This window comes from Aspergillus mulundensis, assembly GCF_003369625.1.
Source record: "Aspergillus mulundensis strain DSM 5745 chromosome Unknown scaffold_0, whole genome shotgun sequence".
Classification (NCBI taxonomy): domain Eukaryota; kingdom Fungi; phylum Ascomycota; class Eurotiomycetes; order Eurotiales; family Aspergillaceae; genus Aspergillus; species Aspergillus mulundensis.
In genome coordinates, this window is record NW_020797888.1 from 2,396,418 (window position 1) to 2,413,521 (window position 17,104).

At 51.1% G+C, this 17,104-nt stretch overlaps 4 protein-coding genes across 4 annotated transcripts; 2 read left to right on the forward strand and 2 right to left on the reverse strand.

Moving 5' to 3' along the window:
- Window positions 1-1,644: 1,644 nt before the first annotated feature.
- On the reverse strand, window positions 1,645-4,400 carry DSM5745_00568 (condensin subunit BRN1; the record flags this gene model as incomplete). The annotated part of the gene is made up of 3 exons (XM_026742584.1): window positions 1,645-3,633; window positions 3,699-4,275; window positions 4,333-4,400. 3 exons carry the CDS (start codon window positions 4,398-4,400, stop codon window positions 1,645-1,647), a joined length of 2,634 nt encoding a protein of 877 aa, XP_026608429.1.
- Window positions 4,401-5,004: 604 nt separating this feature from the next.
- DSM5745_00569 (sodium/calcium exchanger protein) lies at window positions 5,005-8,050 on the forward strand (the record flags this gene model as incomplete). The annotated part of the gene is made up of 2 exons (XM_026742585.1): window positions 5,005-5,211; window positions 5,279-8,050. The coding sequence occupies 2 exons, from the start codon at window positions 5,005-5,007 to the stop codon at window positions 8,048-8,050; spliced, it is 2,979 nt and encodes a 992-aa protein (XP_026608430.1).
- Window positions 8,051-8,988: 938 nt separating this feature from the next.
- On the reverse strand, window positions 8,989-10,591 carry DSM5745_00570 (uncharacterized protein; the record flags this gene model as incomplete). Its single annotated transcript, XM_026742586.1, has 3 exons — window positions 8,989-9,513; window positions 9,567-10,037; window positions 10,100-10,591. The coding sequence occupies 3 exons, from the start codon at window positions 10,589-10,591 to the stop codon at window positions 8,989-8,991; spliced, it is 1,488 nt and encodes a 495-aa protein (XP_026608431.1).
- Window positions 10,592-14,189: 3,598 nt separating this feature from the next.
- Window positions 14,190-16,124, forward strand: DSM5745_00571 (C2H2 zinc finger protein; the record flags this gene model as incomplete). Its single annotated transcript, XM_026742587.1, has 1 exon — window positions 14,190-16,124. The coding sequence occupies one exon, from the start codon at window positions 14,190-14,192 to the stop codon at window positions 16,122-16,124; it is 1,935 nt and encodes a 644-aa protein (XP_026608432.1).
- Between the last annotated feature and the right edge of the window lie 980 nt (window positions 16,125-17,104).

Below are 17,104 nucleotides of genomic sequence, written 5' to 3' on the forward strand. Positions count from 1 at the left end.
ATGAGGAGTAATGCTGCCAGCGGGGGGAGGTCAGAATGACGGTCTGAGCCGCAGTCACGGCGACAAGATATATCGGTATCACGGAGTTGAAGATTAAATAATTAAAAATATTAGTGTAGGTGCGATTGACGACTTTCGGAAGACCTGGAGAGGAAAGGGGAAGACCCTTGAAACTGGGCTTCAAATGGGATGGCCGATGGAGTTGATTTGATGTTGTTCACTAGGTTGCTGGTGGAGCTGCGCACTAGTCCCAAATATAGAAAAGGCGCTGGCCGAGATTCGAAAGATAAAATATCAGCTGGATTCCTGTCTGTTTACACTGGGTCTGGCAGCCATCAACATCATGGTGAGTCGGTGACTGTTTGGATCTCCGTGATCACCATCCTTCTTTATTGTTGCTATCCAAGTCTTGACATTGATATTCAGAGACTGAGCAACTGTTCTCCACATTCCTAACATCAGCTGATACTTACTCCATGATATCGATTCCACAACGCGTCTGTACTATTTCGCATAATCTACGAACTCTCGACAAGATCCCCGATCGCCTAGCGGGAAAGGGCGGAAATAATATGTCTGCTCGACGGCATATCGCCCTGGAAGGATCGCCGCGAAAAGCTATGAAGTGAGTAAGGTGCTGAAAAGGGGGCCACTTGCTATCATGTATCGATACGGAGTAATAATATCGATATGATTAATTCTTCTCCCAGACTCTTCAGATTCACACTATTGAAAAATCCTGCGCCCATCTTTGCCACCGTTGACGGAGTTTTTGAAACTAGGGAGGCTTCAGAAAGAAAGCCCGAGCTAAATTTGTCGCGACTATAAAAAGGTACACAATGTCGCTAGCACTCCGTACAGCTCCAACATTCCGAGACATGGTCTAGGTTTTCTTACCCATCGCTACCTGTGGACATCACGAATAATCATGAAGCACCAAACCTGCACTCTTGAAAGTGAGCCTTTACCAAGTGAGTGAGTGACCAGGCAGTCCCGAGTCGAATTCATACAAGGACCATGTCCCTGGGTCCCAAATCCAATCTCCTGGAGCCCTGGTTAGGTAGTTCTAACTAGTACTAGTAGTGGGCCTCGGGCTGATGTTGCACCACTCAGTCCTGACTCAGCTTCAGTGCCCATGTGAAAATTACCGTCCACCAATTGGTGGCCGCTTCACATTGTAGATATTTTTTCGGCCCTGGGCTGAACGCATGATTCCCAGACAGAGATTGCTACTAGGTAATTTGCGCTTCTCAAGAAAATGTCCATGGGTCATATGGGCCATAATAATAAAGCAAGTAAAATGTCAGTCTTCTGCGCTGGTCAGGCTAGACGTAGCTCCCCGAAGTTCGAACGCCGCATGTAGCTGGCATGATACAACTGTACGTATTACAACTGTCACCGATATACGTAAAAAGAGGATGAAGGCAGAAAGTTTGGATATTGAAGTAACCCGTAATAAAGACCAGATATAAACCGCCAACCACAAACCCCCGTAAGAAAACCAAATCCAAACTTTATTCGAACGACATGTCTCGTGCAGCCTCTCGTAGTACGCCCAACAACGAAGGCTAAAAAAGGTACAGTAAATAACAGGTTCTTCAAAGATCACTGTATATCCACGGGTTTCGTCGTAATTTACCCACGTCAGGCAGCCGCTTCATCGAGAATGGCATTTGTATCCTTCATGACGAAGATCTCCTCTAGTTTACCGAGCCCGAGGCCGCTTGCATCATCGTCATTTTGTAAGAGGAGACCTTGTTCGTTGGCCAAATGGAGTAGGCAAATGAAGCCGTATGACGTACTGATATCACGAAGTGTCTCTGGAGCATAGACTGATTTAAGAGAGTTCATGATTTCAGTGAAGCGCAAGTGTCCATCTTTATCACTTTCCAGATCCGAAGACAGTCTAGGGCGCTTATGCATGGGCGTTGGTGTTGGCGGGCCATCTTCATCGGTTTCGTGGTGTTCTTTAGGCGGGCTAGCCACAGCACTGGGTTGACGATCAGAGTCCATTGCGGATATAAGCCGCTCACCCATGCCTTTCCACATCTCGGTTTTGAGCCGACGAACGTCGACTTTCTTGGCGACTCGCGCGTATGCGACGTAGTCGGGCCGTGCCCTCCGACCGCCTTGCGTTACTAGTTGCGATCCGAAGCCTCCAGCACCGGTTTGGAGTTGTGAGCCACCAGGAGTCGCCCCCACCATGTTGAGTAATGCTGTAAGCCCTGTGGCTCCACCTGCGTCTCCTGTGGATGCACCTGGAACTCCACCTGGTGGAGGGGACAGCATTTCCCTAGCATCCGCGAATGGAAGATTGTCATCGTCGTCTAGATCAATGCCGTTCGGGAAGGCAAGGCCGTCATCGTCTGCAAAGAAGTTCGCATCATACGCTCCAGGGGCCGCCCCATCATCGCCAGCATGATCCTCGGTTTTGTGGTTCGCCCAGAACGCCTCGTCCATCTCTCCATTTCCGGAAGTCTGTTCCTGGCGTCGCTGGTTGAAATTCCGCAGTCCAATTAGTTTTCTCGAACCCATACGTGCCTTGGGTTTGAGGAACAGTCGAAGAAGCTGTCTGGAGTTGAAGTGCTTATCATCTGGAAGTAGATTGCGGCTCTTCGTCTTCCACTGGGTCTTGGGAAGGGATATCGTGGAGTTGGAGCTGGCTGGTGTATAGATCAGTTCGGCCACCGCAGGGTCCAGGGGCGCAGAAAAGTCGATTTCAAATGGCTCCTTTTCTTTTCGCTGCTTGGGGGCCGCGCTCGCGGTGTTGGTAGCAGCATTTTCCTTAATCCGTCGAATCTTCCAGTGTTCAGGGCCGGCCCAGTTCTTTTGCAATGCGTTGTCAAAATAACTGAGAATGTTTTCATGGTCCCGGGTGCTTGGTTTGTGATTGAGTGATATGGTATAGGCGTCGTCATTTTCGAGGCCTGCGCCATCTGGAGCTTCTTCACCTTCCATATCCACGCGGTGCACCTTAAGCATTGGTTCCAGGGCGGCTTCCCGAGCCCATGCCTCGCCGCCGCCACCGAACCCAGCATCATCACTAAGATCAAAGCCAGCCAAGCTCCCATCATCATCATCGAACCCAACAGCATTGTCGTCATCTAGCATGATTCCAGATGCGTCATTGGAAGGATGTCCGTCCTCATGCCCTTTTTCCTGCCGCCAATCTTCAGGTGCTTTTAGGAGGGGGATATCCAACGAACCACTAGGGTCACCGAGGTCGAAGTTTTTAAGAGAAGGACAAATATCCTGTGCATCAAGTCGGTCGAGATCCGGAAAGAACCTGCTAGTCAAGGGAGCGATGTCTATCTCTACACCCCCTTCGAATGTATCATCGCGATCCTGTTCGGCGGGTGTGGGTTGCGGTGTGGTATCGGCTTGTTCGGGTGCCTCAGATTCTGCTCTTCCGCCGTCTGTATCCTGAGAAGTTTCCACGGCATCGTCGCTACTGTCGAATACAATGCGGCCATGACCATCAATGGATAAATGGTTCAGAAGTAGACCTTTAGCACCGCCTTCGTCGAAATCCGCAGATGCTTTTTTGAATAGCGGATCGACTGAGAACTCGAGTTCAAACTTCTTCAACTGAAGGGAAGCAAACGATGGAGCGAGTGTAGCCTCATGCGCACGCTAGCATTAGCGGTTTTGTCAGCGATTCCAGTTCCAGCGTTGTTGAGATTCAACTGAGGCGTTACCTTCCTGCGTGACCTCCTGCTAGTACCCTCTTCACCGTCCTCCTCCTCATCTTCAGCCTCATCTCCATCGGCCTCGGTCTCGCGAGCTTTCTTATCCCTGCTATCGGCCAAACCACTGAGCAACTTCCCGGTTTCCGTAGCCACGCTATCAACTCTGCTTGTGTAAATCTTCACGCATCCATCCAATGTGCAACTGGCCTTCTGAAAGTTCACGCTGTCTCCTTCCTTTAAGAGCGACATGTCATGGAAGTAATCGATCAGTGCAAAGTTCCACGAGTTCGTGGCGTTGATCTTGTTGTCAGTGGCCATCTTCATCCACTCTTCGAAGTTGGCTAGAATCGGTACACGTTTCATCGGCGTGACTCCTCGGCGCCCGTGCACATCACTATCCCGATGGCGATGGCTGGAGCCTTGTGGTGTTGAGGGGCTCAAGCTCCCACGATCATAGGTGGTGTATCTGCGAGGCGGCATAGGCGTTTTGACTGCAGCCTTTATTTGGTCCATCTGACGGTCATGTAGAGCCTGGCGGGCCCCCATACGGGCCGCCTTCTCCCCGATATCATCGTTTAGCGGAATCCTAAGACCATCCGTTAGCGTCGCTTCAATTGTAGGAAGGATTTCCCAAAGGTCGTACTTTAGAGGGGAGTTTTTCTGGGGAGTGCCGGCACCATTGGAGCGGCGGTGTTTTGAGACGCGGGGCATCTGGAATGGTCCCCTCGTTCTCCGATAGCAACGATATTAAGGGGTGTTCCAAAGTCAATGAGCACGGTCCTTGCGACGCGGCGAGAGTCACAATGACTGAAAGCGAGCGGAGTAGGGAGGCGAAAGTGGACTGCTCAGCGGCAAGTTTGCGATGGTAGCATGATCTTGTGGGATGTGATGCGCTGCGCTGAGAATGGTGCAAACACCAAGACAAGACCGTCAACAAACAAGAAAGTCTGGTTCCGCTGTGCCACAGTAACCACATAGTCACGTGGCTTTGTTAGCCTCGTCTACTCCGTACGGAGTGCGATCTGACACTGCACAGCCACAGTCTCAACCTGGGTGTGACATCACAAGTGTCGGACAGTGACCAACGGCTGCCAATCATCAACTTCGAGGCTGCTTTTGCATGTCATCTCTGTATCCACTATTTCGTGCTATGGCCCTATGGGTTTCTTCGTTGCCTGTTAGACTTACTACTCTGGAGTAATCTAGACTATTTCTACTTATCTACCTGTATTCTTCTTGGTTTATCTCTTCTTGGCCTTCTTCTTTCCTCCACATCGGACTCCGCGCTCACGATGACCGCGTCACATCGTTCACCATGCTCGAACTGACGTCCATGTTTCCTCGAACTTCGGTTCGTCGGAGGCGTTCATACTCAGTCAGGCCCTTCTACTGGTCTCTCGCGATCTTCACCATTCTTGCGACATTCAGTTGGGGATTGGGACTTTGGAGCAGTCACTCAACCGCTCCAGGCATTTCCAACCCCTCGGCTGGTCTGCTTTTAGAACGGGAAAGTGAAGTAGAGGTACCACAAGCCATCTCGATATACTGCTCACAAGTGAGTACTAATGTATGATCTATAATATCTACAGTGCCGCCTGGTCCGCAACGCGAAAGATCAATGTGCCTTTGTCCGCTCGAATTGCTCAGACGAGGAAGACGGCTTCTTTTCGTACCTTGAATTATACTACTGTGTCCTTGCAGATGCGAAGCCGGTCGCATTCATCATTATTGTACTTTGGCTGTCCCTGCTTTTCAGCACGATCGGAATCGCGGCGAGCGACTTCCTGTGTATTGATCTGAGCACCTTGGCCAGTCTCCTCGGCATGAGTGAGAGTCTGACCGGTGTCACATTCCTTGCTTTCGGAAACGGAAGTCCTGATGTTTTTTCGACTTTTGCTGCCATGAGGTCTAATAGCGGTAGCTTGGCTATTGGAGAGCTTATTGGAGCTGCAGGATTTATAACTTCGGTGGTTGCTGGCTCAATGGCGCTGGTTCGCCCGTTCAAAGTCGCTCGCAGGAGTTTTGTTCGTGATGTTGGGTATTTTGTTATTGCGATAAGTTTCAGCATGGTTCTCTTGGCGGACGGCCGCCTTCATGCTTGGGAGTCAGCTACCATGGTGGCACTATACTTCTTCTATGTCTTGCTGGTTGTGACGTGGCATTGGTACATTGTTCGGCGCCGTCGAGTGCAGGAAAGGACCATGGCCGCTCGGTCACATTTCCATATTCCGGACAATCAGGAGCTGGATATCGAAGAGATAGAAGACGATGATCCTGGAATGGCATCGGAATCGACTAGTCTTTTGCGCGGTGCGACTACCGAAGACTTCAACGCTCTGGAGAGTGCTGAAGCCCCGGCATGGACGGACGCGGATGAGGACGACGAAACTCGCAATCGACATCTTGCAGAAATTCGGAATAATATGCGCGTATCTCGACCTTCAGCGCAGAGGCGCAATACGCTCAATCCAATAAGGCCGAGCTTGGTTGGTGCGTTGGAGTTCCGGTCTGTCCTTTCTTCCTTGAAACGATCGCGAAGTCATAATCGGAGTCATTTAATTGGTCTTGAAAGATACTCGGACGTACCGGATAGTGCACAGGGGTACCGTTCGCAGCCAGATAATATCTCCATAGCATCCCATCCTCAAAGCAGCCGCAGCCATGCCAACGACTTTCTTTCACCTGATTACGGAATCAATCGAGCACGAGCTGTATCTGCAAACGATGCCGTGGGTTTGAAATTAGATACCAGCCTATTTGTTGGTGAGGCTGCATCGCGACCCAAATTGACCGTGAGCAGACCGTCTATCGATGATGGATCTAGCACGGAGGTTTCGCATATTCTTGAGTCCCAGCATGGCACAGACTCGACGAAATCACCTACATCTAGCGCATTTTCATCGCGCAGCCCGAGCCCGAGCCCCAGTCCAAGGTCCGGCTCCAGCATACAGAATACTACTTTGCTTGCGCCTCCCGATGCTTTCCATTCTCTCAACTATTCGGAAGCAGCATCTGATTCGCGCTCGACGCTACAAGTATCCCCAAAGGGTACCAAATACCCTGCAGAGCGGCAAGATAACAACTCATCCTGTGCATCCAGTCCTTTCCCCTTGCTTCATGATGTGCCTGGGTCGCCATCATCTAGGCCTCCAAGCATTCGTCTGCCGGCGCCATGCAGCTCAATAGAGCCGCTATATATTCACGAAGGTATTGACATGGGGAGTCGACGTATGTCCCCGGTTAGTTGGTGGCCTCGCTCGCGATCTCTGCTGCGATTGACCCTGTCTACGCTTTTCCCAACCTTAGATGGATGGAAAGCCAAAACAATCTGGGAGAGATTCCTAGGTATTGTCGCAGCTCCTAGTGTGTTCCTTCTAACAATAACGCTTCCCGTTGTCGACCCTGCGCCGCCTGAACCTACATCAACTACCGTGCCCGTCATCGTAACTTCTGCAGAAGATGATTCGAATTCAGCGACGCCTATTGTGCGTCTGCCTGAAGATAGCCCAACCCTGCAGGCTCATCTTCCGGCGTCTGTCGCAGAACAGACAGTGGCAAGCCAAGACAACAAATTTCAGCTGGAACGGCAGCGCTACGATTCTGAGCTTCCTGCCGTGCACGATTCTGTCCCGACAGCCCGAGAATGGTACCCGTGGCTGGTCTATATCCAGCTCTTCACAGGTCCACAATTCGTTGCCTTGATCGTATGGTCTGCGATAGACCCGGACTTGATGGTACGGACCTTCCTGCTTCTTGCACTATGCGCTCTTGTCTTCGCCTTGGTATGTCTTGCCGCTCTCCTCCTTAGTGAGCGCCGAAGCCGCAGCTCTGTACGTCACCCACCAGCCTCATGGCGCCCAATTCTCGCATTGCTGGGTTTTATTGTCGCCATTTTTTGGATCGCAACTATAGCCACGGAAGTTGTCAGTCTCCTCAAGACCCTCGGAGTCATCCTCAATATTAGCGACTCCCTCCTCGGTCTTACAGTTTTCGCTGTCGGAAATTCGCTCGGCGACTTGGTCGCCAACATCACCGTCGCCCGTCTTGGATATCCAGTCATGGCTTTGAGCGCCTGCTTCGGTGGCCCCATGCTCAACATCCTTCTTGGAATTGGCCTTGGTGGTCTATATATGACCTTACATTCCAAGAAGGCCCAAACTAGCGCAGACGACATCACCTACGACATCACCGTCTCCAAAGTCCTTGTCATCAGTGGCGCCACGCTTTTGACGACTCTGGTTGGATTACTGATAGTAATCCCTTGGAATAATTGGCGGATGGATCGTAAGATCGGTTGTGGTCTTATTGTCCTTTGGTGTGTGAGCACGTTAAGCAATGTTATCGCTGAGCTTGTTTCCTGAATCAATACGGATTGGCGGAACCTTGGATTAGACGCTTTTGTTGCTTGTTTTCTTTTCCATTCTTCGTTTTGCGATACGCTTCTCGTACATAACATGTAGGGCATAGCTTTCTTGGACACGATCAACGAGTATTCTCAAGAGCCTGACGTTACCACTCATTGACTGTTACCCGTTTAGATGGTTTAGCGATTTAGATATCGTTTGAAATTTTGTATTCAGCCAAACATTTGTATCAAGGTGAGGGCAACAGGTGTGTCCTCGTCATTCCGTGAATCCAACCTTGATGTATTTTTCTGTAATAAGTATGTGCTCGCAAAGTGCCATGTCTAGCGACCCTGGACTACGTGTGGCTCATCCGGCGCGGAGAATATGACCAGAACGTTCCATCCATTCGTGGTCTGCGGTTCTGAATAGGTCTTCGTTGTACTATGTAGACAAATGAGTGTAAGAAGCGAAGAACCCGTGTAGACCGGTATACAGATAACGTTGCCCTTGGGAAACAACTCGCTCAGTGGTATAACTTGGAAAGCATGCGGCATCACCATCAGCATAAACGCAGTCATAACATAAAAGATTGAAGTGGGTGGTTGGTAGCTATAGCCAGTGTTCAATAACAGAAACATCAACAAGGTAATGGCCAGAAAAAGAAGGCTAGATTAGGTTATTGTACCATTTGGTAGTCCGCCCAAGGCCAGTCAGGCTTCCACCACCAGGTTTCAATTCACATCAAATATGTACGATCAGTCCCCGACTCCAGCCGAACTCCAAGAGAACAAATGTGCGCCGACGTAAACCCACTTCGGTGGATGCCCCGACCATGTCCAGAACAATCTTCGGCGGGCGGAGTTTTCTTAATAATTTGTTTTAGGGGTTTGCAAGAACAAAAAGCTGCTAGTGATATTTCCGTAGAGAGCTATAGAGGCTACTCAACGTACTAGCTACTGGCCGGCTCTTGGAGGAAAGCTCGGTGTCATTGGACTGGCATAGGCGACGGGGATCGGCACAGCTTCGTATGTTCGCTCTCCTGGCGCAGCACCCATGTGTTCCTGGGGAGGAGATGGGGTGGGAGCAGGTGCGGAGAACTCCTGCTGTTCTGTCTTTGGGGTTGCATGCTGCACGCGGACGGGCGGCGGCTGGAGTTGAAAGGTCGGTTGGGTTCTCGTTGGCGAAACAGGGGTAGCAAACTGGGTGGGTGTTGCCTCGCCCTTCTCTGCTGAGGAGTAGGGGTCCTGCATCGTTGTTGAGACCCATGGCGACTTGGGACTCAAGGGGTAGCCCGGGGTGTTAGGCGCCGATTGGAGTCGTAGTTGAGCTAGATACAAGTCTGAGCGTGCCTTATCTCGGCGATCCATGGACTTTGCGAGCTTTCGCTTGGACCAGAATCGGTAGAAGACAACGGCGTAGATGAGAATGACCAAGACTTCGACGACGATTTCAATGACGGCGCATACTAGTCCCCAGTCCTGTGAGAGATTAGCCACTATTCCCCGGACCTCTGATTATGACTGGGGCTCACCTGGAGACGGCATAAGAGAGGGTAGTCAATATCATTCGCATATGCTGTTGACCGGAGATTGCCTGTCACGCATGACCAGCCCCACAAATCTTGGTTGTTTCCGTTGGACTTAGAGTTCTGGTATATTGCGGCCACCACAACCCATAGAACGAGGGTGAACCCAAAGAAGCCCACCGAGAATATGGAGTAGTAGACTGCAACCTTCTCCGCACGTTTATAGCCGCGCTTTTTCCATGTCCAGAAAACGCCCAGACAGGCGACCAAGGATAAACATGCAGTTGCTAGAACCAGATACTGAGGCCATGGGTTTGTACCAACAGCCCAGGGTGTGGTGCCGCTCCTTGAAGGCAGGTTCTTGGTCGCGTGAAAGATGGTCAGAGTTGTAGCCAGGATTGCGAGGACAATGATACTGCAACCGAAGCTGACAAAACGAAGGAATATCTTGGCCACTCTAACACGTACTTTGATAGCCTGGCAAGAAAAGTACTGATTAACATTGAACATGGCATCGACCCAGTAGTGAATTGTCTTACCAAGTCTTTTGCATTCGCTTTCTCTGCTTGCTTCTCCTGCTTCTCCACATTAAATTCTTCCCGGAAAGTCGGACTAAGAGGGTTCAGAGTGCGAGCAGGCGTCCCTGGTACTCTTAATGCGCTCTTCAGTGGCGAGGCCGGTGCGGCATGATGAGGTACATGCTGTGTGGGATCTTGTGCATTCACGTATCCGAAACCCACGTCGGAGACATCGGGCCGGTTCTGGGAGTGATTCGGAGGGTCTGCAAATGGTGACCTGCTGTGCTCGGCAGCAGTAGGGGAGTTGATTGCAGTCGCTTCCGCAAATCGGGCCGACCGAGGGCTTCTCAAGGGTACGGCCAATGATTCAGAAGGATTGTCCTGAACGCCGACATGTGGGGGTTGCGGCGACGAAGCCATTGATCTTCGGTTATTGCCACTGACGAATTCCCTTGGGGAAGTTGGCTCGTAGGTTTGCGGCGAATCGTTTCGACTGTCACTCGAGACAGACATTGGTTCTATGGTTTGGAAGCACGTTTGGAAAATAGTTGCAAAGAGATGAGCAAGATGCGACGAGAGCCAGCTCTCAGCCTCGGTCCGACTTTCGTTTTGTCTTGGATATATCAACGGCCGAAACTTGTGCTGGAAACTGAAACTGAGCAAGCAAGTCCACTTTAGGCGAGCATGAGCATCGAGCCGGGCATACAGTGTCGTCTAATGAAATGCGTACTAGGCTACTGGTATACAACAGCCTCGTATGCTAACCGGCGATGGTCAGCAGTGAAAGTAAAGTTATAGGCGAGATGTATCGGAAGAAGAAAGGGCTTGGAACCCAGGCTCGACGCACTCGTTTCTTCAGAGCAACAAGAGTCAACCTCGTAAGATGGCCCTGCGGGACTGTCAGCTTGAAATTGAACGAGGAGACCTCGGGCACGGACCTTGCTCGAAGTAGACTCTGTATCTACCGGTATAATTCTAACTGGCCTGTGTTTGAAGACTTTGGAGAAAGAGCGGCGAACCCTGCGCTGCTTGTACCAAGATGCAGACCAGTGGTCAACCCCAGAAGGAAAGTTGCGTTAAAAGAGGAGAGACAGAGAAGAAGCAACAGGTTGCTCGGGAGCGGCGTGACTGCAGCGATTATCTATGATGGGCGACAGTCACGCTCTCGCAGTGGGGGCCTCATCTCGACAACCTCCCATCGGCCGTGAGAGATGGGAGTAAGCGCCCAGCAATATGCAGAGAAACCACGAGGGCAACCATGATTGGGCAATGCCGATGTCAGTATCCGGCCCAGGATAGGAGCAGCCGGTCAGACTGGCTGGGAGAGGTGATGGAGCAGGGATGTGACTGGGCAGCTGGCACATCACTAGAGCGGCAGCCCTGGTCTATCACAGTGGGGAGGGCCGCAACTCAACCAGACTACAGACGGCACCAAGCTGTTTAACCTCTCAGTCCGCACGCCTTTGATGCATGGCTGTCACCCGAGTAGCGAATGAGCGCTGCAGAATGTGCTGTTTGGTGCCTCTGCTTAGCGCCGGGGTTGATCGCCTTGGGGCCAGCCAACCACACGCCCGTGCAGAACCGCTGCAATCGTGGAGGGGGGGAATTGGTCGGTGCTTGGTGAGGCACTGAGGCCACTCAGGATGCAGATATGGCTGACTCCTGACTCTGAGAGAAGGAATCTAAAGATAGACTCGACCTGCTGAATGCGAGCGACCGGATTCGAGACCGAGTTAAAGATAAAGTCCGAAGGGTCCCGAGGGGTGCTATGATCTTAGATTGTCGAGGTCAATCTTGATGCCTGAGCCTTGAGGCCATACTATGTACATAGAGGGCTCCCCGCAGAGATCTTGAACGTCCACGTCGCCATGTTTGTCTGCAGAGATGCCAAAGACGTCGCTTGGGCCATTTCGACTTATGTTAGCAGTGCAATTTTGTCGAGGAATTACCTGAAACCTAACTTCTTGGCCTCACACTTGATGGATTGCCCATTGCTGAATCAGAAGACACGGCTATAAATTAATATTGCAAGATCATGGCTATACTCCGGAGATACCCTCAGAAGTAATATAATTCCAACTATTGACACCAGATTGCTGACAATATATAATCGATCGATACATAATACTCCGTAAAATCACGGCTTTCCCTGCCTCCATATGACCACTGCAGCTAGATTGAATGACACGCATTGATGGAACCGCAGTGTAACCGCGAGATAGCGTACGGAGTATACATATGGAAATCATCCACTTCTCGCGTGGGTGAAGAGACCACCCCATGCCAACAAATATCTATAGAGACGGGGTATCGCTGCTTCATTGTCTGGGAATTTTCTTGTAACCTGAAAAAAAGCAGAGATAAACCGGAATATCAGGAGCTACAACTGCAAGGCTGTGTCTCAATAATTGTACTCTTAAGACTACTTAACTTCCAAAGGCCCGGTTGGGGTCTAGACACAGCCCCAGGCTGCTAAGCCACCTTCAAGGTTCTTTACACTTCGAGCAGAGCCCCGAGTCCCCGACAGGCTTAACTCGAGGTTTCGGAATGGAACACCGCCTCATTCAGATTTCCCTGGTTCTGTGAGTAGTGTACGGAGTACTGTAGGTTAATCGCCAGCTGTCGTACGGCGGTCTTCTTGTCCCACTTGGGAGAATTGGAAGCAGTGCAATTAGTGGCTTAGCTGGGCCGTGGCCTGCATCTACCTTGACCTCGGGAGACTACTTACACTTACCCACTGCCCATAGCGATGAATTGCTCGTAATGAGGTGCTGCCTTGACCAGGAACTGTTCAACTGTATTTACTATGATGTCCGATGATCGTGCTGCCGGAAGAAGCTAGGGATTGGAAAGAAGGCTACAGTAGCTTAGCTACCTATGAACTTGCAAGTACCGGGTATTGGTTGACGGCCTCGGGATACATACATATGGGCGGAGAAGTAGAAACCTGAAAATATGCCTTGACATATGAAATGTCATGAGAAAGGCTATCCAGGCGTTCCTGGGCCAGCCTTCAGTATGGTAGGCGGTGAACCCGCTGAGCCGCTGACAGGATACTAGGCCATGGTCGGTCTTCCAACCTCCTCTTCGCGCGCATCTTGATTTGTGAGTCCGGCTCGCACCCAGTTTCGACTTTTCAGGCATCCTGATTCCTGCGTCTTTTTCTTTTCTTTTCTCTCTCCACAATTCCCCGTGCCCCCGCCCCTTTGCGCCTTTCAGAAACGCCATCATCTGCAGACCCATTCTGCCTCGACCCAAACAGTCCGTTCCGTTCTTCAACCTTGACGTACTACTGTTTCCAATCTATGCCGCGCAGCCCAGCACCAGCCCCAATTCCTGCTCATCATAGTGCGTCTATCATTTCCTGTGGAATACTGTAGTTGCCCCTCTGTCATGCACTCTGTTCTCTCTTGTGAGCCTCCTGTCCAGTCCCCAGACTCGCATTCAGTCGCTCATGGACCAGACTTCATCATACCTGCCTCATAACAACTACTCTGAATTCCATCTGCAGTATCTTACTTATCAATTGACGGTATTTCAGAGACGGAACCTTGTGGGATAAGTCCATGAAATATCGCTCGTTGCGACTTCTGCCCTGCAGTGCAGCCTAGTTGAGCATCTCGATCTCGCCGCGCTTCCGCCACGATCTTGAAGCCTTTCCACCCGATGGGTTGAATCTACGATCGGGTTACAAGCTTCTGTTCGAGAGGGGAGAAAAGCATTTCAATCCTGTTGGCGAAGCTGATCCGCTATCATTACTTTCCGCGGACTCATCTTAGTTCCTGAGCTCGAATTGTTCTAATAATATTGCGAAGGCTGAACTCCCCGTCAGCTTGCGCCACACTAGGTGAGCGCCCCACGCGACAGCGCCTCTCCGAGGCATCCTCCCCATCCCCTTACCTTTCGGACTCTTTCTTCCTGAGTGTATTCTCCTGTGAATTCATGGTCCGTTATCCTCAACGCATCTCCCAGTCAATGTGCCCTGAGCCGATTTCGCTCAACTTCATCCGCAGCGCCAAGAGACCTCCATCTCGCTAACATGACCTCTATTTACCTAGCTCCTCCCTTTTATCATCCATCATTTCGAGGTAGTGAGAAAGATCCATTACCCATGGCTGCGTTGATGCAGTCGAACAACGAGCCCATCGCCATCTCCAATCCCATGTCCGTCTCATCCAATCCGATTACCTCGAGTACTCCGGAATCCGCTGCCTATTTGAAACAATCCAAACCTGACTCGAATCTCACATCGATTGCCAGCGCTGGGTTAAACGTAACACGTTGCAAAGACTCCTTGCCAACTATGTCAACAGCAGCAGCACCAAGCTCTGGCTCCGCGGAGCGGCCCCTCGATTCGCACAGAGAGGCAGACCAGAATAGCTCCCAGGTTGCGCGCGAAGCCCTTGGCGCAAGTGAAAAGCAGCAACATAGCTCCGCTAGTGACTCATTAGGCATACACTCCGATCAGATGCAGGTGGATTCTCATCCTGTCGCAGGCGAAGCAGGCGAATCAGTGTTCAACGCCGCCGAAAACGGTACATCTTTGATGAACAGCTCGACCGTCGCGAGCCCTGGACCTATAGAAGACTCAGTCTCTCAGGACGGTGACCAGCCGCATCATCGAGGTGACAATGATCTGCATCAAGACAACAATAACAAGGCCTTCTCTTACCCAATGCCCACGGGGAGTTTCAACGACCCCCGACGTGGTCTTAGCTTACCGAGCTCTGGCCTCAGTAAGGCTGGCCAAAGGTCCCCGTCAGCTAAGAAACATCGCTGTCCATTTTGCGCAACAGAATTCACACGGCATCATAACCTCAAGAGCCACCTGCTCACGCATAGTCAAGAGAAGCCGTTTGTATGCACGACCTGTCAATCGCGCTTTCGGCGGCTTCATGACCTCAAACGACACCAGAAGCTGCATACTGGCGAGAGACCCCATATCTGTCCCAAGTGTGGACGCAGATTCGCTCGCGGTGATGCCCTTGCGCGCCATAACAAGGGCCAGGGTGGCTGTGCTGGGCGTAGGGCAAGCATGGGAAGTTATGTACCTGAAGATGAATATGGCGATGCCGCAGCTGCCGGCGCTGAAGACGCCATGGACGGCCTTGTTTACGCCGAGCCAGAACGCATGGATGAAGATGATGAGCGCCGTTACAACATGCCCAGCATAAAGAAACATGATGTACCCACGGATTCTATTGGCCGCTCCAACAGTGTAAGCAGCTATCAAGCGCGTCAGTCGAGCACATACCCCCCAATTGCTGCCAGCAGACCGTCCCAAGGTGGACTCTTCCCTCCGCCCACAAGCCATGGTGGTTCTAGTGGATCCCCTTCTCCTATATCTCAGTCTGGCAATATGACGTTCCCATCGACAAACCAAACTTCCGGCCACTCTGCCTTTGCACCCCCAAACATGACAGAAAGCCCCAGGCCGCTCTCACCAAATGCCCTATCTTCCCACCAATTAGGGCAAGGGTCGGAAAACGGCATCCAACTGCACCATCGCGCCCACTCCCCGAGCATTTCGCATCCATTCTCACAACAAACGTATAACCGAACAGGTCCCTCTCAACCATCTCTTTCCAACCATTCTGCGCCAAGCTTGGGCCTTCCACCACCACCTCAGCCCGGGGCACCCCAACTTCCGCCGCCACCTGGCTTGGGTTCCTCGGAGCCTCGTTTCCCCATTCATTCACAGAGCTCCGTGCAGGCGCCGACTGTCGCCGCTAAACATACGCCATCGCATAGCCATTCGAGTAATCACGGTGGTCCGCTATCTTCCAAAACAATCCCCGAAACAGCTTCAGCCAATAATGTCCATCCGTCTCACGATCCGAGCCTTTTTGATCAGCAGCGTGATCGTGAGGAAAAGCTCTGGGAGTACATTCGTTCTGTTCATGATGAACTAAGCGGGCTCCGGTCGGAGGTGGCCGCTCTCAGGGCGCAGGTGGCAACGGCAAGCGTGAATGCGCTGACTGCGACTAGCTCTGGTGTTACACACTCATCAATTGAGGCAGGGACCGCAGGTGCGGTGCAACGATAATTTTCAGCTGCCCTTCGGGTCCGCTGTGTTCAGCGACTACACATCCCTGGAAGGGGTTGGCCGTAAACCTAACATGCTTCCCAGCGGCCATTTTTTTTCTGTGCACGATATATCCATCCTACATGTGTTCTTATCCTGATGTGTTGATGACACGATTGTCTTGTCCAGGGGGGCTTTCTTATCACTTATTTTGCTTGGCGTCTTTCCTTTCATTCAAACACTCGGTGTTTGCGAGATTTATCTTTATTGTTTCTGTTTAAATACCAAGGGTATATTATACATCCGCGGATACTGGCATTCTATGGTGCTTCTAGGGATATTCTGTTTCCTTTCTTTGGCGAACCATGATTTTCTTTCTCAACTCTACCTCTCTATCTACCTACATGATTCTCACTGCATTAATACGGAGTATATATCTTGTTTAATTCCTTGATGGAGTGGACAAACCATTTGCACTTGGCGATCCCTTCTCTGGCGAGTCTGACTGATGCACGTGGTTGTATGTATGGGCCGGGTGGGACCGGTTGTTTGATAATGGAGTGTTATCGATCTTTCTAGCACCGCCTCGTCGTCGTACGCAGTAACACTGGGGTCTTTATCATGTTATTCTCCGAATCAATAATACAACTCAACGCGAGCAGAGTTGATACCGGCTGGGAAATATTCATGGAACGTCCCTTGCCCAAAGTCTAGAATCGCCTGGCGAGGTCCATCCGGGTCCGGAGCTGTGCTACCTAGATACTATGACTGCGGCAGAGGGCCTGCGACCGCCGAAGGGTGCCCGAGTGAGGGTCTGGAAAGGTTAAGTTGACACTACCATTTTAGCAACGGGGAATAGCTCAATGCAAGAACAAGAAATAATATTGGGCTTGAAAGAGAAGAGGATAAGAGAAATGTTATCGGACCCCAATTCTCAAAGAGGGGGACAGAAATGAGGGGCGGGCGCCGACAAGCAATAATGGCGTCCTAATAATATTAGA